Source organism: Mustela putorius, unplaced genomic scaffold, assembly GCF_011764305.1.
Source record: "Mustela putorius furo isolate JIRA1106 unplaced genomic scaffold, ASM1176430v1.1 tig00003858_pilon_pilon_pilon, whole genome shotgun sequence".
Lineage (NCBI taxonomy): Eukaryota > Metazoa > Chordata > Mammalia > Carnivora > Mustelidae > Mustela > Mustela putorius.
In genome coordinates, this window is record NW_025422010.1 from 6,562,836 (window position 1) to 6,587,855 (window position 25,020).

At 47.2% G+C, this 25,020-nt stretch overlaps 1 protein-coding gene across 4 annotated transcripts; it reads right to left on the bottom strand.

The window, feature by feature from the left end:
* Positions 1-899: 899 nt before the first annotated feature.
* Positions 900-24,482, bottom strand: PRELID3A (PRELI domain containing 3A). Of its 4 annotated transcripts, XM_045065360.1 has the most exons (7): positions 24,360-24,482; positions 15,674-15,842; positions 14,172-14,261; positions 13,190-13,260; positions 12,979-13,081; positions 2,020-2,147; positions 900-1,741 (listed from the first exon to the last, which is right to left on the bottom strand). In XM_045065360.1, exons 1-6 carry the CDS (start codon positions 24,389-24,391, stop codon positions 2,064-2,066), a joined length of 549 nt encoding a protein of 182 aa, XP_044921295.1. In that variant the 5' UTR covers positions 24,392-24,482; the 3' UTR covers positions 900-1,741; positions 2,020-2,063. The 4 variants fall into 4 exon arrangements, with proteins under 4 accessions (XP_044921295.1, XP_044921294.1, XP_044921296.1 ...); XM_045065359.1 differs by having other exon boundaries at positions 900-2,147; XM_045065361.1 differs by lacking the exons at positions 900-1,741; positions 2,020-2,147 and adding an exon at positions 2,167-2,301.
* Between the last annotated feature and the right edge of the window lie 538 nt (positions 24,483-25,020).

Sequence of the window (25,020 nt, forward strand, 5' to 3'; positions counted from 1 at the left end):
GAAATCCCAATTAGTCCCGAGTTAGGACTCATGAATGTCCTCCCACTTGCCTCTTTTACCATTAACAGTTAACACTTAAGAGTGATTATAAAAGTTAAAAAAAAGGGGCGCCTGGGTGGCTCAGTGGGTTAAGCCTCTGCCTTCAGCTCAGGTCATGATCCCAGGGTCCTGGGATTGAGCCCCACATCGGGCTCTCTGCTTAGCAGGGAGCCTGCTTCCCCACTCCACCCCCTGCCTGCCTCTCTGCCTACTTGTGATCTCTGTCAAATAAATAAGTAAAATCTTAAAAAAAAAAAAAAAAGTTAAAATATATGCATGACAAAAAAAGGATGTTCCACTAAGGAGGCCCAGGGTTCCCAATTCCAGCCCCGTGCAGTGGTGCCCCCCAAGGGACAGCCAGCGCCAGCAGTTAATGGTGACGCCATTGGCCAAGGTGCCACCAGGCTGCACTGAGGCGCTGCCCATCCGCTCCCTGCTTCCATCCTTTGAGATGGTATAGGCGTCTGCGTTTTCTGATGAGGAAACTGCAGCTCAGTTGTCCCACACTGGCCCAGATGTACCGCTGCATACCTATAAATCTGACAGCTGGCACACAAAGGGTACCTGTCTCAGCTTCCAAGTCACCCAAATAAGTAACCCTGCTCCTTCTTGGGACCCTGAAGTGAACAGAACCTATGAGCACCTGTTCTAAACACGCCGGGCATTCCCTAAGGCTCAGCCATAAGGAGAGAGCTGCTAGGGAAGACCCTTCTGGGGTGAAAAGATGAAGTTCACAACAGAAACACCCAGCAATTAACTCCTATATCAAAGCATGCCTAACCCTTCCTTAATGTGAGCACAGAAAATGCCAGAGGCAAGCAGGCATCTATCTACTCTTTAGCAGCCAAAAAACCACCAGCTCAAATCAGATACAGTTTTTAATTGTTGGTTCTAATGCCAAATGGGCGGAACAGTCTTCAAAGAATATGTAGTACAAGCACTCTTCTACAAAGAGGGAAACTGTTTCCAGAGAGCACCTGGCTCTGCTTCTGGACGAACCTTCTAGAACTAGCTACTTAACCAGAAGGCAGGACCAATGCAAACACCATAGGTTGGCCTGTGTGCCCACAGTGCTCTAGAAAGCCCAAATTCCAGAGGAAACAGCATCCCAGGAACTTCTACTGTAGCTGAAGAGTAGACACAGTAACTAGTGTGTTCAAATTTATTCCTACCGAACTCAAGGGCCACAGTAACAGGGATGGATATACCACTGGAAACGGAGGAAAGGCAGCAGGATTCTGGATTTATTTCTATGCTTGGGCAATAAAATAAGTGAATAATATGACATCATCGAAATAACTAGTTTCTCCCCATAGTCCTTTCTCTTCTAAAAACGAAGCCGGTTGGTTTAGTTAAAACATCAATAAGGGAAAAAGTACCCTATTTCATGTTCAGAAACTAAAAGGAAACAGGGATGCTTTATGTTATGCATATAATTAAAAACCCATATCTTAAGTTAAATCTAAGGTCTGTGGTCAGCAGAAGATAAAGTCTGGTCAGTAGAGTCAGCGCGCACGCAGAACAGCGTTCCAGCTGCGGAATGTCAGCAAACGGCAGCCCACGCGTGGTGGGGGGCGCACACGGCCGGACCGGACTCTCCTGCGTTTGTGATCGCCGCAAACTCAGGATCATAGGCCCCGAGAAACTTCTATGTGAACGCTGGGAGAAAGCCATTCCCTTTCACACTCTGATATTCTGGCTTCTGGGGAAAGGATATTAGAGATTTAATTTCTTGTTTATTAAACAAAACTTTCTATCCAAAAAAAAAAAAAAAATGAAGATGAAGGTGAAGGTAAGCTATAAGCCAAGATGTGGCACATTTGCTTCCTTTGCCAGAGTCCCTTTTCTAAATGTCTCTAGGCATGCACTAATCACGGAGGCTCCCTCCGACAGATCAGGTGGGGAGCGAGCGCGCAGACCCCTGTTGGGAGGAGGGGGTGGGGTGCGTGGCGGTGGGGGGAGGTGGTGATCGCCTTGCACCTGCTGCTGGGCCTGCTCCTCCGGTCCTGGGCGCCGCGGGGGCTTCACGCTCTGGCGCAGGCAGGGGCTGCCAGGCCCTCCAACTCCGTGTTAAGTCGGCCGATCACCCACTCCAAGGCCTCGCGACCCTGCCGAGAGAACAGCATTGAGGACCTCCCGGGGTGCGTGCCCCTGTCCGCTGAGACGAAGCCCACCGTGTTAGGGTCCCACCGCGCTTCTCTTCAAAAGCTCCTGCCAGAGAGGGCGTCCAGGAAATGAGGCCCCTTGGAGGGCTGGGGGAACCTACAGAACAGGAACGCAACAGCCGCGTGGAGAGATGATTTATTGTGAAGCAACACTGTATGGTTAAAGGTGACCTTTCACCTATTTTCTCAAATTCAAAAGCGAGGTTTAATTTCCCAAGGTTCTGCCACCCAGCTTGCATGATATGCTATCATACAACCTTCGTTTTTGTGCTGAGTTCCAAACAGAGCCGCACAAATCAATCCAGAATCCATTCCCACGCCAAAATCAAAGTTATACAGCCAAACTATTTCATACTGAAGAACTCTGAAAATAACCACTACCACAGTCTTGACTATCTGAATTTTTGTTTGTTTGTTTGTTTTTGTTTTGTTTTCTTTATAACGGAAGGCAGAGGAGAATGAAAAATCCGACAGGTTTGTATGCTTATTTGGAGGACACTCTCAACCCACCAAAGCCTGGAAGTGGCTGAGTAACTGACATTTACATACCCTTGCCCTAAAGATGCAGTCTTCCTCTGGAAGGACACTGGGGGGTCCCTTGCACATGCTAGCCATTTCGAGGAGTCAAGACAATCTACCTTTCCTGATAACTCTTAGCCCTGCTTCACAATGTGCTTTCCCAGATCACAAATTTCCGGGTTCCCCTCTAGAACAGAACCCCCTCCAGGGCAGTTTTTAGACCATGACCTCCAGGAGGAGGAACAGAGCTACCTAGTAGTCCAGCGGTGAGGCTGTCAGGAGAGAAAGGGTTCAGTGTCAAGGTCGCTCGAGGGGACAGAGTGCGGTTTGCAGAATGACAGGTGTTCTACCCTGCACCCACTGCCTTTGTAAATCCAGGGCTGATCTACAAGGAGCCCCCAGATCCCGCAGGAATTAAGACTTCAGTGCTACACAGCTAAATCTCAAGAGGAAAGTTTTTCAGGTGATGTTGCTTAGAGAAAAAAGACAGGCACAAAAGAGTATATACAGTACAGTTCTGTCTGTGTTTAATAAAAGAAAAGAAAAAAATACATAACTTGCATTTGCACAAAACACTTCTGGAAGCCTTTGTAAAAATCAGGAATTAAACGGCAAATGCCAGGCTCTCCTCCCTTGAAGGAGGAGCTTTTTACTCTTCAACAGAGTCCTGTGCTGTTGTTTTTTTTTTTTTTTAACCATAAAAATGGGCTGTTTTATGTATTTTTGGAAAGAATATTGTTTATAAAAGCCAACAGAACTCTGATTTCAAGATGGTGGGGAAAAACCTTTGGCCTTCTGTCCATAAAACCATCAGGAATACAAAAGAAACAAAATTCAGAACCCACAGAGTCAGCATCGTCATTGGGCCACCACAAGAAGGTGGAAAGCAGAGGTGCGGGCTGTGAGGCAGTGGAGGGGGTTCTGACACAAGCCATTCAGAGCCCCGAGGTGTCCAGAGAGAGGGGACACATGGGAGGGAACCACAGGGGAGCCTGGCTCTTAGACCCCGGCTGCCCCTGCCCCCAGAGGTTGAGAAGTCTTGTTGGAAGAAATGGAACCACTCCAGAGAAAAAGTCATTGGCTGTCAAGGAAAAAGCCAAGGACAACCTCCATTGTCACCCTGCAGTGAAGCCTCTCCACCTGCCCCTCGGCTTGTGTGTCAAGTATGTCAGGAAGAAAAACAGCTCCCATGCGAAGGGGCACGGAGGAGACACCCAGAGGCAGCAGAAGGCTCCTCTTCACATCTACTTCTGCAGAGAGAGGAGGGAAGATACTAAACTGTGAGGCAAGAATAGAATGCCATAAAGAACAGGAGAGACCAAGAAATTAAAAGTACAGTTGCCCAAATAAAAATGAGTGAAGTTATTGGAAGATAAAGTCCAGGAAATCTCCCTAAATTCTCCCCCGTTCATTCCTCCCCTCTCCTCTTGGCAACAACCAGCCTGCTCTCCGTCTATATGGACTGTCCATTATAGACATTGCGCATACATGGAAGCATACAGTAAGTGGTCTTTTCATGTCTGGGTTCTTTTATTTTGCATAATGTCTTAGCAATTCATGCATGTTGTAGTGTGTATCCTTACTTCATTCTTTTTATGGCTGAATAATATTCCAATGTCTATAGGGACCACTTTTTTTATCCATTTATCAGCAGAAGGACACTTGAGCTTCTACCTTTTGGCTTTTGTGAGTAGTGCTACTGTGAACATTCGTGTACAAGAATTTGTGTACTTGTTTTCAATCCTTTTGTGTATAAAAGTAGGGAGTGGAGTTGCTATATCATGTTACATTTGCATCGGTATGAACAAAGGTTCCAGTTTCTCCGTATCTTTGCCAATGCTTGCTTTTCATTTAGTTGATTATAGCCAGCCTACTGTCTTCTGCCTCCTCTAATCTGCTATGGACTCCCTCTAGTGCATTTATTATCTCAGTTACTGAGTTCTTCATCTTTAGCTGCTTTTTTTTTCCAGTCTCTTTGTTGAAGGTCGCACTGAGATTCTCCACCCTCTCCTCAAGTCCGGCGAGTATCTTTATGTTCACCATTTTGAATTATTTATCAGACATATCTCTTATTTCCATTTATTTGGCTCTTGTGCTGTGATTGTGTCCTGTTCTTGATTTGGGACATATTCCTCTGTCTCCTCATATTGTCTGTGTTTGATTCTAGGGGTAGGAAAGTCTGCTACGTCTCTCGATCTTTAAAGTAGGGGCCTTATGAAGAAGAGGACTGTGTTGTCATGCAGCACAATGCTTCCTGTTCCCCGGAACCAGGCACTTCTGGGATGTCTCCTGTGTGGGCTGTGTGTGTCCTACTGTTGTCCTTGAGATGCATTTGCATTTGCCTTCAGTTCAATCATCTGCAATGGCTCCCTTTGCCTGCTGTGGGTTTGGAGCCACTACTGGGCAGTATCTGCAGTCTGGTCAGATGCCTGCCTTGAGCCCATCTGCCTGGGTGTCCCACCAAACTGCAGGGTGCTCTTCCTATGCTGCCCTCGGAGAGGCTTTGGCTGGAAGGTTTTCGGTTATTGATTCAATGTCTTTAACTGTCATAGACCTATTGAGAGTCCATTTTTTCTTAAATCAGTCTTGGTCATTTGTGTGTTTCTCGTAGTTTGTCACATATAGGTCATCTACTTTGCTTTACAGTTGTTCACAGTATTCTCTTGTATCTTTTTATTTCTGTAAGATTTATAGTAATGCCTCACTTTCATTTCTGATATATTTATTTTGAATCCTCTTTTTATTCTTGGTCAGTCTAAAAGTTTGTAAACTTTGTTGACCTTTTCAATGTAACCACTTTGATTTAAATAATTCTTTTTCTATTCTCTGTTGATTTCGTCTCTAATCGTTTTCATTTCTTTCCTTCTGCAAGCCATGGGTTTAGTCTGTTCTTCATTTTCTAGGTCCTTCAAGTCAGGTTAGTGATTTGAGAACTTTTCTCTTTTTTTTTTTTTTAAGTTTTTAAAAAAATTTTTCTTTATTTATTTGACAGACAGAGATCACAAGAAGGCAGTGAGGCAGGCAGAGAGAGATGGGGGAAGCAGGCTCCCCGCTGAGCAGAGAGCCCGATGCGGGACTCAATCCCAGGATGCTGGGATCATGACCTGAGCTGAAGGCAGAGGCTTTAACCCACTGAGCCACCCAGGCGCCCCACTTTTCTCTTTTTTAATGTAGGTATTTGCAACTATGAATTTCCCTCTGATCACTGAATCCCATAAGTTTTCATATGTTGTGTTTTCACTTTCATTCACCTCAAAATGTTCTAAGTTCATTTATAATTTCTTCTTTAACAAATTAATTTAATTTGTTGTTAGAAACATAATTTAAAAATTCCATATATTTCTGAATTTTCCATTTGTCTTATACTGTTGATTTCTAATTTCACTTCATTGGGGTAACAAAAGATACTTGGTATGATTTCAGTCTTCTTAAATGTATCAAGACTTGGTGTTTGGCCTAACACGTGGTTTATCCCGGAGAATAACCCAGGTGCTCTTGAGAAAAACGTGTATTCTTCTGTTGGATGAAGTGTTCTACGGATGTCTGTTAAGTCAAGTTGGTTTATGGTGTTGTTCTTGTCCTCCATTTCCTTACTGATCTTCTGTCTAGATGTCCTATCCCTTGGTGAAAGTGGATCCCTGAAGTCTCCAGCTATTATTGTAGAAATTGTCTTTCTCCTTTTGTTCTGTTAATGTTTGCTTTATATATTTGGGGGCACTGTAACTTGGTGTGTAAATGGTTATAACTTTTGTCATCTTGACGAATTGACCCCCTCATTGATGTATAATGTCCTTGTTTGTCTCTTGTAACAATTTTTTTTAATATAATGAGGTTTTTTTTTTAAGGTTTTATTTATTTATTTGACAGACAGAGACCACAAGCAGGCAGAGAGGCAGGCAGAGAGAGAGAGGAAGGAAAGCAGGCTCCCTGCTGAGCAGAGAGCCCAATGCAGGGCTCGATCCCAGGACCCTGGGATCATGACCCAAGCTGAAGGCAGTGTCCCAACCCACTGAGCCACCCAGGCGCCCCTCTTGTAACAATTTTTTATCAAAAGTAGATGTTGTCTGATATTAGTATGGCCACCCCCAGCTCTCTTAGTTATTCTTTACATGGAATATCTTTTTTCATCCTCTCACATTCAACCCTTTGTATCTAAAGGGAGTCTCTGGTAGACAGCATATATAGTAGGATCATCTTTTTTTTCATCTATTCTCCCAAACTCTGTCCTTTAACTGGTTTGTTTAATCTATTCATCTTTAAAGTAAGTAATGCTAAAGAAACACTAACTTCTTACTCTGTTCATTGATTTCTATGAGTTTTATAATTCTCTGTTCCTGGATTCTTTCCAGCCTCATCTGTTGTGTTTGATTGATTTTTTTAAATTTTTATTTCTTTTTACTTATTTATCTTTTTAGTGTACCATTCTGATTCCTCTTATTCCTTTCTGGGTCTGTCTTGATTATTTTCCTACTGCTTATAATAATTAATACATTAATTATTTAATGTATTAAATTCAGAAAAAAATCTCATTTGAACTGAAATTTTAATCTAATTTGAACTGATGTCAATTTAGCTTCAATAATGTGGGTTCTCCAGAGAAACAGAACCAATAAAATGTGTACATATAGACAGAGATTTATTTTAAGTAATTGGCTGACATAATTATGGAGGCTGGCAAGTCCAAAATCTGCAGGGTAGGTTAATCAAGATTCATTAAGTGCTCCCCTGCTTGAAGCATTTTATTAAAATCCACAGTTCTATAAAAGTTGATTTTGTCATTTTTATGCCAGCTTATTGGTTGTTTCAGTGGAGGGACCAATTCTGGGAGTACCTGCCTCTACCATTTTCCATGATGTTACTATTAATATTTTTTTAACTTTTAATTTTGAAATTATAATAGATTCACTGGAAGCTGTAAATATAGTACAAGAATGTCCCATGTACCCCTTACCCACTGCCCCCAATAATATCTTGCATAATTATAGTACAATATCAAAATGAGGGATTTAACATGCACAGTGCAACACAATGAATTTTTTTAAAGTTCGCTTCAAACAAGGCTTAACTGCGTGAGATTTCACAACATCAAGGATAAAGAGATCCTAATAGCTTTCAGAGAGAGAAAAAAGTCACATACAGAGGATCAGTAATCTAAGTGGAAAACAACAGAACAATGCCTTCCAAATTCTGAGTGGAAGGTTTTTTTTTTTTAAGAATTATATGTCCAACTATGCCATGAACAAAGTATGAGAATAGAAGAGACATTTTCAGATATGCCAAGTCTTAGAAGCCATGATGAGATGTTGTTTTCCATCCTATGACAGGGAAGAGAAAAGGGAAGGCAAGGAAGCAAGGAAACAAGAGTTTCAGGAGAGGAGAATGTCAAAGAAATGTCCAGAAATTCCCAGGGAAAGGGATGACAGCCATATGGCTGCTTGGTCAGAGAGTAAGGCCTGCCTTCCAGAAAGGAAGGTGCCAGAGAAACTGGGAGGTGGTGGGCTGCCCAAAAAGACTGACCTGTGGAAGATGACATCACGAGGTACTGCAGAGAGCAAGTAAGAATATGGAAGGACTCAGCCAGAGATTTTTAAAAAATAAAACTAAGGGGCGCCTGGGTGGCTCTGTGGGTTGAGCCACTGCCTTCGGCTCAGGTCATGATCTCAGGGTCCTGGGATCAAGTTCCGCATCGGGCTCTCTGCTCAGCAGGGGGCCTGCTTCCCTTCCTTTCTCTCTGCCTGCCTCTCTGCCTACTCTGTGATTTCTGTCAAATAAATAAATAAAATCTTTTAAAAAAAAAAATAAATAAAATAAAACTAAATACATGAAAAGAATAAGACAATTACTATTATCACCAAGGGGGAAAAAGTTGTATAAGAAAGAAAATGCAATTATGGCTTGGTAATAAGCAATAGCTATGTATTTTTATTTTCAGAATTATGGAAACTCTGAATGTGCTTTCAACCATAAACAATGTAGCTATTTTGAGGGAATGGGAGCAGAGAGAAAGAGATGAGAGAGATAAAATAATACTTTACCAAACAGGTAAATAATATCTAGATAATGTCTAAAATTGGCAAATCAAGGGGCTCCTGGTTAAGTGTCTGCTCCTGGTTAAGTGTCAGGTCATGGTCCAGGGTCCTGGGATGGAGCCCTATGTCAGGTTCCCCACTCAGCGGGGAGTCTGCTTCTCCCTCTGCCTCTGCCTGTGTTTCCCCCTGCTTGTGCTCTTTCTGTCAAATAAATAAATAAAATATTCAATAAAATAAAATAAAATTGACAAATCAAGAAATAGCAGAATATGTTTACTTATTTAGAAATCTAGTGGTAAAAGCCAAAAACTACCAAAAGAGTTGAGTGTCCCCTCAGAAGGGTAGAAATGAGCTTTGCAGAACGAGTAAGGGGGGAGGGTTATCTTACCATAAATCTTTTAACTCCTTTTTACCAGGAGCTATAAGCATAAAATATTCAGATGAAAATAGAAATGAATATCATTTCATTTTGGATTAGAAATACTATTATCAAACAAAAAATATCTAAAAAAACCAGGAGAACACAGTTCTACTCATCCCTAATGGAGAAGGCCTTCTCTAAAGTTTTTAGAATTCAAAGCAGATGGAAAGATTTTACATTCTGCTTGTGAAAACGGGAAAGTTAAAATTCCCACCCGGAAGTACCTTAAAGCTGACAGGACACCTCGAGCTCACAAGCACTCTTGCCACCATCCCATCTCAGTGGCCCCGATGCATGAGCCTCCCCACGGATGTGTCTGGATGGTGACAAGTAACATAAGCCTTCAGCCCCAGGGGGTCGCTGGTCCCAGAGCCCAGGGCAAGCCAGCCACAGCCTGAGGGCAGGGCGCTTTGCTCTCTTGACCAATGTCAACCATGTGATGGGAGAGCTCACGGTGCTGTCACCACACGTATCACTGTGGGGGTGGACGGCCCTATTCCAGCATGTGCAGACCTGCCCTAACAGTGGTGAGGAGGATGCACGGCGTCGCCTCTGACGTGACAGACGGTGGCCAGAGATGTGTGAAGAGACTGACAGTGCAGACAGTTGGCCAAGGGGCGTGGGAGGGAAACAGGGGGTCATCAGGAAAGAGCAAAGTTGTTTAGTAAGCTCCCGTGACCCCGTTAGCTCACGGCGCAGAAAATTGCTAGACGCTGCTGTCCAGAGGAAGACAGACAAGGCATAAGAGCAGTCTAACAACACCGGCCCGGGGGCGGCTGGCCTGTGGCAGCAGTGGTGTGGCAGCTTTGTGGCCCTTGTCCTCCTCCTGCTAGCGGTCTTCCCTTCTTTGGGTCTCAGTCTGCAACAGACAGGCCTCTTGTCTTGAGAGGTCACAGCCAAAGAGCCCAGTGGAGGCTGTGACTAGGCAAGTGGCAGATTCCAGCAGATTCCACACCTCTCCCAGACAGAACCATACTCAAGGCTCGCTTATTTCTTCCTTTCCTTCTTCCTTCCTTTTTTCCTCTTGTTCTTTCGTTCTTTCTTCTTTGATTTTTTGGATGAGGCATCTGATTAAAGATTGAGGCAGTTTAGCTCTAGTTTGTGAGGAAACAGAATGTGACAGAGTCCACAGCTCGGAGGGACGTAGCATACATGCCACACTGCCCACACACACTATGCTCACCAGGCTGGCTCTCCATGTGCAGTCACCTTAGTGGTGCCTCCACGGAAGAAGAGAGAGCCAGCAGCAGATCATGACCTTGGGTTCAAGGTGAAGGTCTCTGGCCAACTTAAGCTTCAGCAGGAAGTTCTTAAAGGAGCCTGAAACACACGGCTCCTGTTTGCTGACTGAGGCACGGCGTGTGTACACACATGCTGCAGACAGACAGACAGACCAACTGTGGGAAGCGGAGCCCAGAGCAGCCCAGTATGGAAGGTCAACAGGGTGAGGGTTTCAAGGCAGGAGTATAAGGATTCCCTAAACAGAGGGAAGCAGGAAATGCTCTGACTTTCCTATGAAGTGTGAAGATGACTGCTGACCAATTAAGCGTCAAATCCCTTTCCGGTAGTCCAGCCACTGGTGGCCTGGGAAACCAAGGAATGTTTGCAAAGCTCAAGAAGATGCTAGAAATTGCTTCTGCCACTAAAAGAAAAGCGCCAGTAGCAGTCGTGTGGCTGGGTGCTGGCGCTGATGCAAGGCCACAGGGCATTCTTTGTAAGAACATGTGCAAATATTCAGATCCTACCCAAAACGAAAAATTCCTCCCATTGGATCGGTCTGGGACTACTCACAACAGCCTCTTTCCTGATGCTGCAGTAATTCTAGGAAACGTTTAAGCAAGCAGGTGCTGAGAACAGCCTGGGAGAAGCTGGACTGCCTCTCTTAGAGACCAGATAACAAATCTGGATACCCAAGTCTCCCTGGGAAACAAATCCTGCCGTGAAACAAGGAGATGAATTAGGAAGAGGATGAACTCATGGCCGTTTCCATTTCAGAAGATACTAAGGAGCCGGGGGCAGGAGACACATGCAGCTAGACCTCGGAACACCCCACGCCAGCCACCATGCACACGGTTGTTAGCAAGAAGCTAAATTCTCTACGGGGTTAAAGAGCACTGTAGTTACCACTGTTGGTCATAGGGTGCAGGTGCAGACCCCGTTAGCTCACGGCGCGCTCAGAATTCTCAATTATCCACTCAATAGCAGCCCACCCCTGGAGCAACACAGAAAGAGTTCAACACGGTGTAAGAAATGCGGCTTCTCTCCCGGCAGACAGCAGGTCTTGGCCTGCGTTCGAAATGGCACCAGGAAAGCGCGACAGTTTTAAAGGAGACACAGTGGTCACAGTTCCTGAACAATCTTCACCGCAGAGGGCAGTTTCACAAGCTCAGAAATCAGGTGGTACGTATTCTGCCCGAAATCCTCACACCGGCTGGGGCTGTCCCCACACGGGCACCCATCAGCGGCACTGTTCCCTCCTGAGTGCTGGACTAGGGGGCGACCTCGCAGCCTTCTCACGGGTTCATCCCACCCAAATCCCCGGATGGCCCGCTCCCCCTTCTCCCCCTTCTCCTGAGGGTGCTGTCCAATGGGAACACAGCCACAGGGGAGGAAGTGATTGTCTGGCAGGGCTTCAACACAGCAACTCCTAACATGAAGTGAAATACAAGACTTTTCATTGGGCCCTGCTGAGTTTCCCCTGACTCTTGTCATAAGAGGCCTCGGAGTGGCTTTGGCCTCGCCAAGTACTCCCTGCCGCCTGTAATTTACTTTTCCAGCAAAACATTTTGGGCACCTGCCCTAGGCAGACCCCGAACACACAAAAGTGAGTGAGGTTCTGACTCCTCCCAAGAGGCTCGCAGTGTGGACATGAGGCAGGCAGCTCTGGGCCCTGTCTTCCCCAGCCTCCCCTGAACGGAGCTGAGCGACTGCCAACATTGCTCAGATTTGGATTTTTCTTGAAAACAGGGCAGGCCAGCTCTTCTCTTGGTGCCGAGGCTAAACGCAAACTGTCAGTAGTTTTCCCGTTAAATCGCGACAGGCATGGTAGGCACCCCCAGGGGTCCCCAGAATGGAGACTTACTTCTGATCAAAACAAACCAGGAGAGAAGAGGGAAGGAGAAGTCAGCTGGGAAGACATCAGCCTGGGAGGGAAGCTCAGGTGAGATCCAAAGGCCTTGCTCTGGCCAGTGAGTTACCTGGAACTTGTGGAACAGCTTCCACAGCTTCCAAGCCCCTTCCATCAGCTCTGCTGGGGAGGAGGGCAAGCCGGACTCTGTAAGCAGCATCTGCCTCACTCAGGCAGCCCTCCAGCTAGGGACGTGGGGAGGATGGCCTCCTGGGATCCAACCCTTCTCCTCACCTCCACAAAGCTTACTTCCCACAGAGGGGAGGCACAGAGACAGCAGCTAAGTCCAGGGGAGCTTGGCGGATGGGAGGCTCAGCCTAGGCCCCTCAGTGCCTACTCAGTGGGAAAGGACAGCACCTGAAAAGCCTGCCTGACCAGGTTTACATGTAGGGTTTGTCCTGGGCACTGAGCCTGTGCTGTGTCAGCTCTTTGAAGCGGTAGTTCCCTCCGCTGGGTTTCCATTCCACGTTCACGCAACACTTCCCCTGCCCCCCAGGCCTGGGCCAGCCTTCCCTGCTGCAGGTTTTGAACGTAACCGTGGAAAATGCGGTGATATCCCAGGTTCATTGGCGACCAAGGATGCAGCACTGGGTAGGACTTACAGGACGACACATTTTACCCCCTCAATCTGGCACTTAGCACCCGGAGTGCACACGGGGCTGGGCCTGAGCGCCGTACCTTCTTCGCATTGGATGATATGGTATTGGCCATCAGACTTTCCAGATAGCTGCCCAAGCTGATCCCCTTCACGGTGATGATGGCTTCTTGTGTGAGCACCGTCCTAAACAAGAGCAGCAAGTAAGCGGGCTGCGTGGCCCTCACAGAGGAGAGGCCCCAGCCCACCCGACCTTGGAGTTCAACGTGTCAATCCCAGGACGCAGGAGCTTACATTTCTGGGTCCTCCGGATGGGGCGTGTACACCAGCCTCTCGTTCACTGACACCAGGTTTGTGAGTGTGATCTTGAAATAAAAAATGGCTTTAGGTTCTATTTCTTTTGCATTTCTTCCCAGACCATCTGCCCAGACCCCTCCATCCCCAGATTAGCTCACTGAAACCAGAACAGAAGAAACATCCAGCCACCCCCTGCCCCGCCAGGGCAGGGGGACGCCACCGTAAGTCCCAGGGAAACCTGAAGTCCTGGCCGCACCTTCTGGTGACCATCACCTGTCCTCCACACCCAAACCTAAGTCTGGCCTGGTCTTCAAGGCCCTTCCAAACCGCCAAACCAACAGCAGTCATACAAAAGCAAAATCCTTCTGGGTTAGCCTCCAGGTAAATGAGCACAAAGCTACTGAGAGCATTTTTATAGAATAGGATTTTATAAAAATAAACCATGTTTCTAGCGCATGCATTTTTCCCCAACATATTTTTTGAATGTGCAGTGGGCTGATATAAATTTTTTTGAATGAGAGAGGAGTGAAGGGGAAAAGGTGCTTTTAAAATTACTGTTAGAAAATAAAATAAAATAATAAAATAATAAAATAAAATAAAATAAAATTACTGTTAAAAATCACCTCTGCTGTTGGAAGTCAGGATAGTGGTTATATGGAGGTTGGGGTAGAGGTGCCCCCCAGAAGGGAGTACAGGGGGAGCTCCTGGGGCTGGTCACACCCTGTCTCTGATCTGTCTGCTGGTTACAAAGGTATGTTCACTTTGTGACAATTCATTATATGCATTTTTTCCACACATTTATTATACCGAAATAAAAAGGTAAATAAAATACTGCTAAATAAGTTCAGCCTTTCCATTAAAAATAAAAGATTCCCTTAGACCAAAGGTGGCTGGAAAAAAAAAAAAAAAACTAAATGAAGACATTACCCACCATCCCCAGGAAAACCAAGCACCTTTCGCATCTTAGGCCATTGCTTACATTGGTGGAACAAAGTTCCATTTTCTTCTCTACTGGATCCACAACAGAATGTTCTTTGATGTATGTCAAAGTCCTACTGGTCCCCAAAATCTAAAAAACAAAGCAAAGCTAGCATAGTCACACGTCAAAAGTTTTATTCTGTAGCATCAAACACGAATTTCATTTACTAATTAAGTCCTTTATCTATTCAACAAAAGATGCCACTGGGGACGCAGCCATGGACCTCCCCACACAGCTCCTTGGGTACCTCTGTCCCAGCAGTGGAGGCCAGCATGGGTCCAATGAATGGATTCAGGTAGAGGTGAATGTGGGACAGTAATAAATGCCTTGACAGAAGAGAAAACGGTGAGGAGCAGGAAGTGTAGGGAAGCCCCTCTGCGGGGTGGTGGAACCACAGAGGGAGAGGCACCAGGCAGGGTCCTGGGGTCAGCAGACTTGGCTGCAGATGACGCCTCCTGGGCTCTGACCCATGGGCTGAGCTCCCGGCACGGTGAGAGGCCGGCATGGGAGGGAGAAGGTGGGTTCACTGGGCTGTTGGGCCCACATCAGGGCTGGGAATCTGTGTTGAGAAGAGAGCAGGGGTCAGGTCGGGCAGGAGGAAATTGTGCTTGGATTTACATTTTCAATGACTTCCCTTGATGGTTCTGCAGAAGAGACTTGTCAGGGACCGACTGTGTCCCCCAAAGTTCATATGTTGACCTCCTGACCCCTGGCATCTCAAAATGTGAGTGTATTTGAAATAGGGCCTTTGGAGAAGTAATTGAGTTGAAATGCGGGTCATTAGGGTGGACTCTACCCTAGTCTGAGCAGTGTCCTCATAAGAAGGAGAGATTAGGACACACAGAGGGAGACAGCAGGGCTGCGTGAGGCAAAGCACCACCACCCACAGACACAGCAAGAGGGCATCAGCTGCCAGCCAAGGAGAGAGGCTGGACGGGACCCCTCCCCTAAGGTCCTCAGGGAAATCAACCCCACCAGGACCTTGATCTTGGACCTCCAACTTCCGGAGCTGTAAGGAAACAGATGTCTGGAGCCCCCAGTCTGTGGCATCTGGCTAGGGCGGCCCCGAGGGACACAGGGCCGAGAAGCGCTGCAGGAATAGACTCGATGCTGATGGGGCCAGGACCGAGCGTGAGGAACCCAGGCCACATACCCCGGAGATGGAAACTAAAGGAAGTTTACAGAGAAACAAACGATCTCGCAGGCTTCTCTGACGTCCTGAGTGCGTGCTCTCAGGAGAGGCTGTCACCTCCAGCGGATGGGGACTGCCAGGCAGATGCGGGTGCAGCGGAGACAACCTGGGTGCAAGCAGGCGACGCAGGTAGAGCCTGGGCTGGGCAACGAGGGTGCAGCCAGGCCACGCGGGTGTAGCCTGGGCATGCGCGGGAGCGGGCCGCTGCGGGTGCGGCGGGGCGCTGCGGTACAGGGGCAGGGGCGCGCCGGGCAAGGTGGGGGCAGCAGGACAATGCGGATGTGGCCGGGGCACGCAGTGGCGCGCTCACCGCTTTCACGAAGCCGGGCAGCCCCCACTCGGTGCTGAGGAGGCGATGGCTGTGTAGCCGGCCCCGGCCGTCCACACTGCGCTCTAGCACGTCAACTCCCACGACACAGGGGTTCATCGGATTCGGGTACTTCCTCATGGCAGCTTTGATGACGGTGTCCCATGGGTGGCTGGTGGGAAAAACATAATCATCCGGAGTGAGCAGGCAATCCCTCCATTTGTAAGCCCCAGCCGCATGGGGCCGCCAGGGGTGCTGTGGCCCACGGAGTGACATGAAGATCAACGTTAATACTCTCATTAAGTGTTTTTAAAATTTCGTTTTTAATTAAAGGTATAGTCAAACCAATCTATCTGAGGACCCAGCTCCACACCCAGATCCAGGACGCTGCGATCCTTCTGGGCTGACCAGTGGCCATCCGAAGGCTTCGCCTGGCAGGACTGGTGAGACACTGGGGACACAGAGGTCTCAGGCTGTTGGCAGCCATGCTCAGTGTGTCTGCATTCCCAGCCCAGGTGCTGCACTCACAGGCCACCCCAGCACTGGGGTCTTGCCTGATCCACTTCCCTCCCTCCACTCAGGACCTTCCTGCCCACTTTTCCCATCACCCCACCCCCCGCACTCTCCCAGTCCCTAAAGAGGCAGCACCTTTTCCTTTGGGGCTTCAGGGTGGAGAGACATGTCTCCCCATCCCCAGCTTCCCACCTGCCCCTGCCATGGTAGGGGCGGAACACTGGGGAGCGGGAGTCTGTTTGCCTCTGTGCCTGCACTATTGTGGTGCCTGAAGGCTTGGCTGTGACTTCCAGTTGGGCTGCTTTACCTAGCTGACCACCTCGACACCTGGAGCTCAATGCTATTACCGTACAGTAAGGCGCCTGCCTTATGTGTGTCTAGAACAACAGGCTACTGATCCCAGCTAGTGATGCTCTACTGAGAACCGGCTGACCCATGAGCAACAGTGGTTTGAACTGCATGGGGCCACTTATATGTGGATTTTTTTTTTCAATAAATACAAAATAGTCCTGTGAATGTATTTCCTTATGATTTTCTCTCTCTCTCTTTTAAGCTTTATTTATTTATTTGAGTGAGGAGAGCACAACCCTGGTGGGAGGGGCAGAGGGAAAGAGAGAGAGAGAGAATTGCAAGCAGACTCCCCAGTGAGTGCAAAGCCCCACGTGGGGCTTGAGTTCATGTCCAAGATCACAACAGATCAAAGTATACTACTTCCTATCAAGAGTCTATAAGTCCTATGGTACCTATTAAGAGTATCCCCTTTTACTTTCAAAGGCATCCCAATTTGGATGACAAGTTATGTATTAATCCTGAAAATAAGGAGAGAGAACTCAAGGAAGATGCCCAGGTTTCTGGCTTGAACAACTGTGTGGATAGTTGGGCCATTTACTGAAAGGGAATTTTTTTTTTTTTTTAAGACTTTGTTCATTTGAGAGAGAGAAAACACGAGCAGGGGGAGGGGCAATATACATCTATATCTATGTCTATATCTAGAATGGCAAAAGGAGAGGGAGCAGTAGGCTGCTGAGCAGGGAGCCTGATGTGGGGCTCCATCCCAGAACCCTGAGATCAGATGCTTAACCAACTGAGCCACCCAGGCATCCCTGAAAGGATATTTTTAAACAAAATACAATTTTCAGCTGCACAGGGGGTCAGCGCTCCTAATCCCCCACATTATTCAAGGGTGGACTGCACTTTGCCCCATCTGTGAAGTGGTATGTGACGTGAAGTAGCCAACATATTTTTTTTTCTGATTATAAAAAGTTGTCCAAAATATGTGTGAAAATAAAAGCATCCACAATTCCACTACCCAGAGATGACCCCAAGCTGTGTGGGAGTCCCCGAAGGTGTTCCAGCTCTCTCTGAAGCTTCTCCTGCAGGCCATTGCCCCACTTTCTCTGGGCCTGAGCCCTAGAGGTGGGGGGATGGACACCTTTGTCCCTGTTTTGTGTCCCACTATCAGAGAGGTCCCAAAGCACGTTCACGACCGCCCAGTACTTCTTTAGTGCTTGGTTAGGCTCAGAACCCTACGGCTGTCCACAGGGAGTCAGAGGTGCCCCTTTAGGTTTTCAGTGTGGATCCCCCCACCCCAAGTGCTTCTTCCCCTAATTCTTCCTTCCCCAGGATGTGTGTGCTCCCAGGAAGCATCCGAGCCCCCGGGAGAGAAGAGTATGTCAATGACACCATCATTTTTGCAGTTGTACCCGTCAAGTTTAAACAGCATGTATAGACACAGCCCAGAGTCAAGACCTAGACACATGTGGCACACCCACACACGCACGCACACACCTTACAAAAATTAAACTGGAATCATGCTCAGACCATACTCAGACACTGCTTTTTATATTTAACTGATGATGAACATCTTCCTATATCATGAATCTATTTCCAGAAATCTGATTATGAAGAGCTACACAACAAGTCATCCTAGAGATATTTATATGGAACTAGTTCCCTGTAATAGGTTACTTCGATTGCTCCCAATTTTGCTCTATAAAATAAAGACAGTAGCAAACATTTGTGTATACTGACCTTTTACATATCTAATTTTTCTTTATGATTAATTCCTAGAAATGAAATTATGAAGTCAAATATCAAAGATTATGAACAGATGGGCTGGTTTTGTTCCGTATTTGCCATCCTTTTAAAGTATCAGTTACCGACCATTAATTTACTTTATGCTTATAAAACTCTGTCCTCTGTCAAAAAATTTGTAGCAGGGCCCGCTCTAGAACCGGGTCTCCCAGGCCCCTGCCCTCTGTTTTTTCCATTATGTTCCTGATCTAAAATCTCCTCTTTTAAACAAAGAAGTGCTTCTTCAAACCATGGAATCGTGTCACTGAGTTGACCTGTTCACCAGCTTTAACAAAGAGCAATGAAGACACAGAGATGTGGTTACACCTGATTGCTCAGAAGGACCCAGAGCACAGCCTTCTTTTCTGAGGAAGAACTGTCAGGGACACGGTCGATCCATGATCTAGGGAACGGGGCAGAAGCTGGAGATGCTTGAGAGCAGCAAGGGACTGAGTTACATGGGGGCCTTCTCACTGAAATACTCTGCAAGCATTGCAGGCTAAGGTCCTAAGAGTTGTTCCCACAAAAATCACTACTTTAAGCAGAATAGGCTGTGCCTCCTAAAATTACTTAAAACTAGCAAAAAGTTGAAGTATTTGTATGAAGTGTATCTTACATAATAATCTTTATTATATAGAGAAACCTGACATCTTTCTACTGATGATTTAAACTAAATACAAGCCACTTAAAACACTCACATAATAAATAATTCTACTGATTACAGCAGGAGGGCCATGTAAGTTAATATAGACATCAACAGATTCAAGAAGTAACATTTTTTTAAAATAAGGGTTAAATACAGTAAGTCAGTATCACACACTTCTTGGTTAAAGGAAATACTCTAGTAGTCATTGCAAAAATGGCAAACTCTGGTAATATCAAGTGTTGGAAAAAAGGGGGAGACTGAGCTGTGGATGGTGAATTGGCTCAAGGCCTGGGAGATGCTAAGAGGGCTGGTGCCCTTGTGTTAGGGCTTGTGTGCCAGTGTCTGGCTTAGGCAGACCAGGAACTGGCTGAAGTTCATTCTGAGAGGTGCGGTCCCAGCTATGTCTGTGACTCACAGTAACCATGATGGAATGGGAATCCATCCCCGGGTGGGGGTGGGGGGCTGCCTCAGAGCACAGCACTGCTGCAGAAGCACCAGACATCACCCCTGCGGCACCTGGCCCTGCAGCCCAGGAGGTGGTGGGATTCAGTCCACCTGGCACACTGGGGAGTGGAAAGGAGTAACACAGGCATCTCTCTATGCACAGCCAGCGTGTCAGAAGATGAAGTGGGATGAAATCATAGGATGCCTGGGATTTGCCTAAAATAACCCAGGGGGAAGGAGCGGTGGGTAGGGACACGTGAAGCCAGCCGGGCTGTGAGAGGGTGACTGTCAACGTGGGAGATGGCAGTGGGCTCTCACTATTCTCAGCTCTCCATTTTTGCATACTTTTAAAAATTTCCATAACAAGCTTTAAAAAAAAAAAAAATGAAGGCTGCCCCAAGCAAGGCAAAGCGTTCCTGCACCCACCCTAGCAACTCTAGGCCCAGACCAGCAGTTCTCAGCCTATGGTCCATACCTGGAGGATTCCCAGGCCCTTTCCAGAGGTCTGCCAGGCCCAAACTGCCTCAGTGCTACTGAGACATGACTTGCCTTTTAGACAATATTGACCTTTTACCCCAATGCTGCAAAAGCAATAGAGGGTAAAGTTGGGGGCCTCTTCCCATGAATGCAGGCCCTGACCCCAAACCGCACTTGGTGTCAAGGCTCACTGCTGTTCACTCAGGAAAATAATGCCAGTGTCTCTTAAAGAAATCCATTATGAAATAGCAAGACTATTAATTTTATATTTAGACCCTTAAGTACTCCTCCATTAATACTCTGAGCAAGAGAGCGGGGTGCACAGGAAGATGACCGGCTGCACTTGGAGGTTCAAGTGGCTGGGGGAGCACCAGGCAGCTGCTGGGCGGTGGGGCCCAGCCAAGCTGCGGCTCTCCAGCTCAACCCACCACGTCTACATGAAACAACAGAAGGACGGACTTTGCTCATTCAGACTTAGGTATGTGGCCGGCATATTCTCCAAAATGAATACAGGGAACCTATCCCTTCAAGAACAACTGATCGTTATTTGCTGCCAAAGAGAACATTTGAGCTTTTGATCACAAATTGGAATTTTAGAAAACTTGTATCCTCTGCCAGGAGCCTGATGACAGCCCCATACTGCCAACCCGATGAACCCATAAGTTCCAAGTGACTGGTGCGGGATGTCAGAGGGAGAGACCCACTCATGTTCAAGGCAGGCTGACGACTCTGGTCATTCTGCTTTCAGATCTTCCATTGCAATGAGCTTCAGAAACCACTTGTCTTGTTACAGCAGCAAATTACTTAAAGCAGCCACAATCACTTAAAAGGCTATTAAAATACCAAACGGGTTTTATTCATAGAGTGAGGCTGGGTTTTATTTGTATATTTGAATCAAAACAACAGATTGTAAAACACTGGTGCAGAAGCAGACAGGAGGAGCAAGCTATCTTCTGTTACGCCAGAAATTAGCAAAAAAAAAAACAAAACAAAACAAAAAACAGCACCCCTCTTCCTACTAATTTTTGTGCTTTTGGAAAATACAGGTTTGTTTTTTAATAAAAATGTTACTTATATGAATGGAGTGGGTTTATCATTATTAATTTGAGTGAATTGATAAATATTTTTAAACATATCCATTTTAATTTCTAATATGGTAAATAGTGGTAGGTAGAACCCACATAAAAACTGCCTGGGGCACCCAGTATTTTCTAAGAGTATTAAGATGTCCTGAGGCTGAAGGGTTTGAGAATTGTTGGCCTAAGTGGGCCCCTGATTAAAGGGACTGGAAACGTATACAGGAGTGATCACTGCAGTATGATAAGGGAAAAAGGGGGAAACGTTATATCCCTTCAATAAGAGAAAGGATAAGCTGTGACATAGTTATACAATGGAATATCATGCAGCTATAGGATACACACACACTATCTCAAAAACATACTGTGTGAAGAGAAATGGTCAAAAGATCTGTACCAAGTGATACCGTTGATTTCCATTTTAAGACAACAAATGCCATTATGTATTGCTTATGGAATAACACACACACACACACACAGGTAGTCAGACAGACCTTGAGAAGGATGATACCCACCAAGTTCATAATTTTGCCTGTGGGGAGAAAGGGAACAGCACTCTTGTCTGTAATGTTCAATTTCTTTTATTTAGAAGAAATGGTGGGGAGGTCCCTTTTCCCTGCTCTTGGCTGGAAAGCAAGCCTGCTGGAGTACATATCCCCGCCAAAGCTCCTGACTTCCCTGAGATGGTTATCACTTTTTAGATACCGGTAGCTGCTGGAATCCAAGGAGTGTATGACCTTGATGTTGCCAGCCAATCTTGTGTTGACTGTTAGGAAAGATCTTGTTCTAGGCCTACCTGAAACCTTGGTCAATGCTGTGAGGATGAAATTTATAAACCTGTTTAATTTTCAACATCCCTTTCTATATTTTTATATTTCAGTCCTATATTTTTCATTACTATTTAAACTACATTGAACCCCATCTAGGTAACACACATGCTGATTCCGATGGCTTTCCCAGAGGGCTCTCCATTTCCATGGCTGTGTTCATACTGCTCTCAGCTATGCCCCACTCCAGGCCCTGGGGTTTCTTTCTTTCTCTCTTTCTTTCTAAGATTTATTTGTTTTAGAGAGAGAATAAGAGGGAGAGGAAGGGAGATTCCCAGGCTGACTCTGCAACGAGCACAAAGCCAGATGTGGGGCTCGATCTCATGACCCTGAGATCATGACTGAGCTGAAACCAAGAGTTGGGCGCTTAGGCAACTGTGCCACCCAGGCACCCCTGGGTCCTGGGGTTTCTTCAGGATGTGGACACAAGAGGAAAACTTGATAAATGCCAAAGCTTTTGTGCCTGATTATCTCTTGCCTTTCAAGAGTATGTTTATGAAACTCCAATCAACGAGTCACCTGTCAGCACCACAAATATATAAAAAGTAAACAAGTATAAAAAGGAAAAGAAAGGTTTATAATCCCCGAAGGGGAGGGTGGATCAGTGATTTTAAGGACTAAGCAAACGGAAACTCATTAATAAAGCCTAGCTAGAAAGCCAGGCTTCCAATTTCATACTGTCCTACAGAGGGCCTGTTGTCACAGAATAACACCTCACTCGCCACCTGTCTGCCACAAAGGCCTACCTACCAACGTCCTCACGTTTGCCAATATGAAGTTCAAAAATCAACAGCAGTTGTTCAAAAACCAATGGCAGATGGTCAGCACCTAGTCCACAGCAACTTGGGGGCCTCCTGGGATTCTTTTGGTGGACAGCTGCCCTCATTCTGGAAGGGCACCCGGTTTCCTTGAGATTCTTCACCCCCTCACTGAGCACCTACTGTATGTCAGGCACCGGAAGAGTATCAGCGACACAAAATGAATAAGGTAAGGAATGAAGGACTGATGCAGGATGCCATACCAATGAACCTCAAAAAAATGTGCCGAGTAAAGGAAGCCAGACACAAATGACCACATATTGTATTACGACTTCTAGGTGAAATTTCTGGAAAAGGCAAATCTATAGAAACAGCAGCTTAGTGGTTGCCTGGGGCTGGGAATGAGTGGCGGGTGCCTGGGAATGGGAATGAGGAATGGGAATGGGAATAGTCTTTGTAGCACGATGGAAATATTCTGAAACGGGACTATGGTGATGGTTGTACAACTCTGTAAATTGACTAAGAATTGTTGAATCATACACTTTATGAGGGTGAAGTTTATCAACAGTGACTGACTTTCCATAGCTGACCATTCACTTCTGCTTGTCAACCAACATTTCAAGAACTTCTAGGGCAGTCCTTCTCAGGTGTTCAGGGAGAACACTGAGCCCCACTGCCTGGGCACACAGTTTCAATGATTTAACGTCTTCCCTCTGCATTCGGATGGTGCCAGTTATCTCCAAAATTGAGAAAAGAATCTCTGGAGTCATTCTCACTGGGGTTTTCACAGGATCTCTCAGGGAAGCCCAGTTGAGAAAGACTGCAGACCATACCAAAATCAACACTCAAAAATGAATCTCATAAACTCTAAAGATTTCATTAGAAATAATTTCAGAGGTTTTAAACCACTCGATAAAGTTTTATTGTAATAATTTTACATAAAAAGGCCAAAGGATGACAATTTCACTTCACGCAGTTTTGTTTTGTTTTGTTTTTTTCCCCAAAACAAAATGCTTCTCCAAGTGGGATCAAGGAATCTTTAAAATCTGTGTTCCTTTAAAAAATCTTAAAGGATAATTGTATAGTGTCACATACCAAAGTGACTTAGAAGATACCATTTAGGTCACGAGGGTACTCTTAAAACAGTTCTCCGTTTTCCATGCTGGCTTGGAGACCTTCCATGCCCACAAGTGCATTCAGGATGAAAGACCCCCCACAAGCCTTCTCCACATTTGGCTTCCTGCCGAGCTCACAGCTTAGAGTCTGGGTTCAATGGCACAGCACAATCTCAGCAGAGGACCGGGCCTGCTCCCCAGGCCCCTGTTCTCCCTAGGATGCCGCGCGCCCTGCCCCAAAGAGCGCATGGTACAGGCGAGATCGGGCCTGCTCCCGGGTGGGCTGAGGAAAGAAGGCTGTCACTTTCCGGGGCCCCCTCCCCGCCGCGTGCCCCCGCCCCCGGGCCTCCGAGTACACCAGGGCGCCCCGCCGCCCAGCGCACTCGCCGGCCCGCGCCGTCCGGCCTCTTTCGGGTGGCTGAGATCCGTCCCCGCGCCTCGGCCCTCCGCCAGCCCCCCAGGGAAAGGCCGCCCCCGGCCCCCGAGCTGCGACAATCCCACCACCGGCCTCCGTCAGTCAGGCGGCCCCTCCATCAGACAGACTGCACCACTCTGCCGGCTCTCTACCTAACGACGCCCTAGAAAGGACAGAGCCTGCCCCCTCTTTTTAGGATGCCAGGGCCGCGGTCTGGGAGCGGCCAGCGCGGGGCTGGGCGGGCTCGGCGAGGGCCCGGTCTGGGGTCCAGCCGTTCCTCGGCCGCCGCGGGGGCAGGAGCAGGTGCCGGTCCGGACCCCACCGTGGCCCGCCGCCCGACCTCACCCGAACACGTGCTCCGAGCTCCAGATCTTCATCGCCGCCGGCCGCCGGCCGCAGGGCGCGGGCTACCGGCTCCGACTCCGCGCGCCGGCTGTGGCGCGCCCGGCTCCTCCCTCCCGGCGCGTGGGGGGCGGGACGGGGGCGGGGTGCGCGCAGCAGGGGCGGGGCGCGGTGGGGCTGGGCGGGGCCGGGCGCTCTCGGGCACCGCCCCGCTTGCCTGTCACTTGGCCACGAGGGTTGTGGCAGCTAAAAATAGGGATGCGGGACTCGGCTGCGGCCGCGGATGGGGGATCTGCGCTGCGGCAGGGAGATGCGGGGACAGCACCGGCTGAAAATGCAGGGATGGAAGGTGAGGCGCTAATGCTCATCGTTCAGGTTGTCCAAATTGTAACAAAGCGCTCTCCAGCCAGCCTGGTTTTTACTGTTGGTTAAGTATAAAGAAAAACAAAATCTGCCAGACCCCCCAAAAACTCCCTAAGGGAAGAGAAGAGGAAGAAAACAGTTGAGGGCGGTCCCCTAAAGATATTGCAGAGACAGCAAGAAATCTCGCGCTTTTATGTGGACAAGGAAGGTGCGACACCTACATCATGGTCTCAAGTTAGAGGACTGGACAGACATTTTTTCACTCAGAGTTCACCCTAAATTTACCTAGTAATTAGAGTGA

What these genes read in the sequence shown, in the direction of transcription:
- PRELID3A (XM_045065360.1), bottom strand. Translation starts at nt 24,391, where the DNA reads ATGAAGATCTGGAGCTCGGAGCACGTGTTCGG. An exon ending in TGGAACTTTGTTCCACCAAT is followed by an intron (nt 13,261 to 14,171) that starts GTAAGCAATGGC and finishes TTTTATTTCAAG; the next exon opens with ATCACACTCACAAACCTGGT. An exon ending in TATCATCCAATGCGAAGAAG is followed by an intron (nt 2,148 to 12,978) that starts GTACGGCGCTCA and finishes TTCTCTCGGCAG; the next exon opens with GGTCGCGAGGCCTTGGAGTG.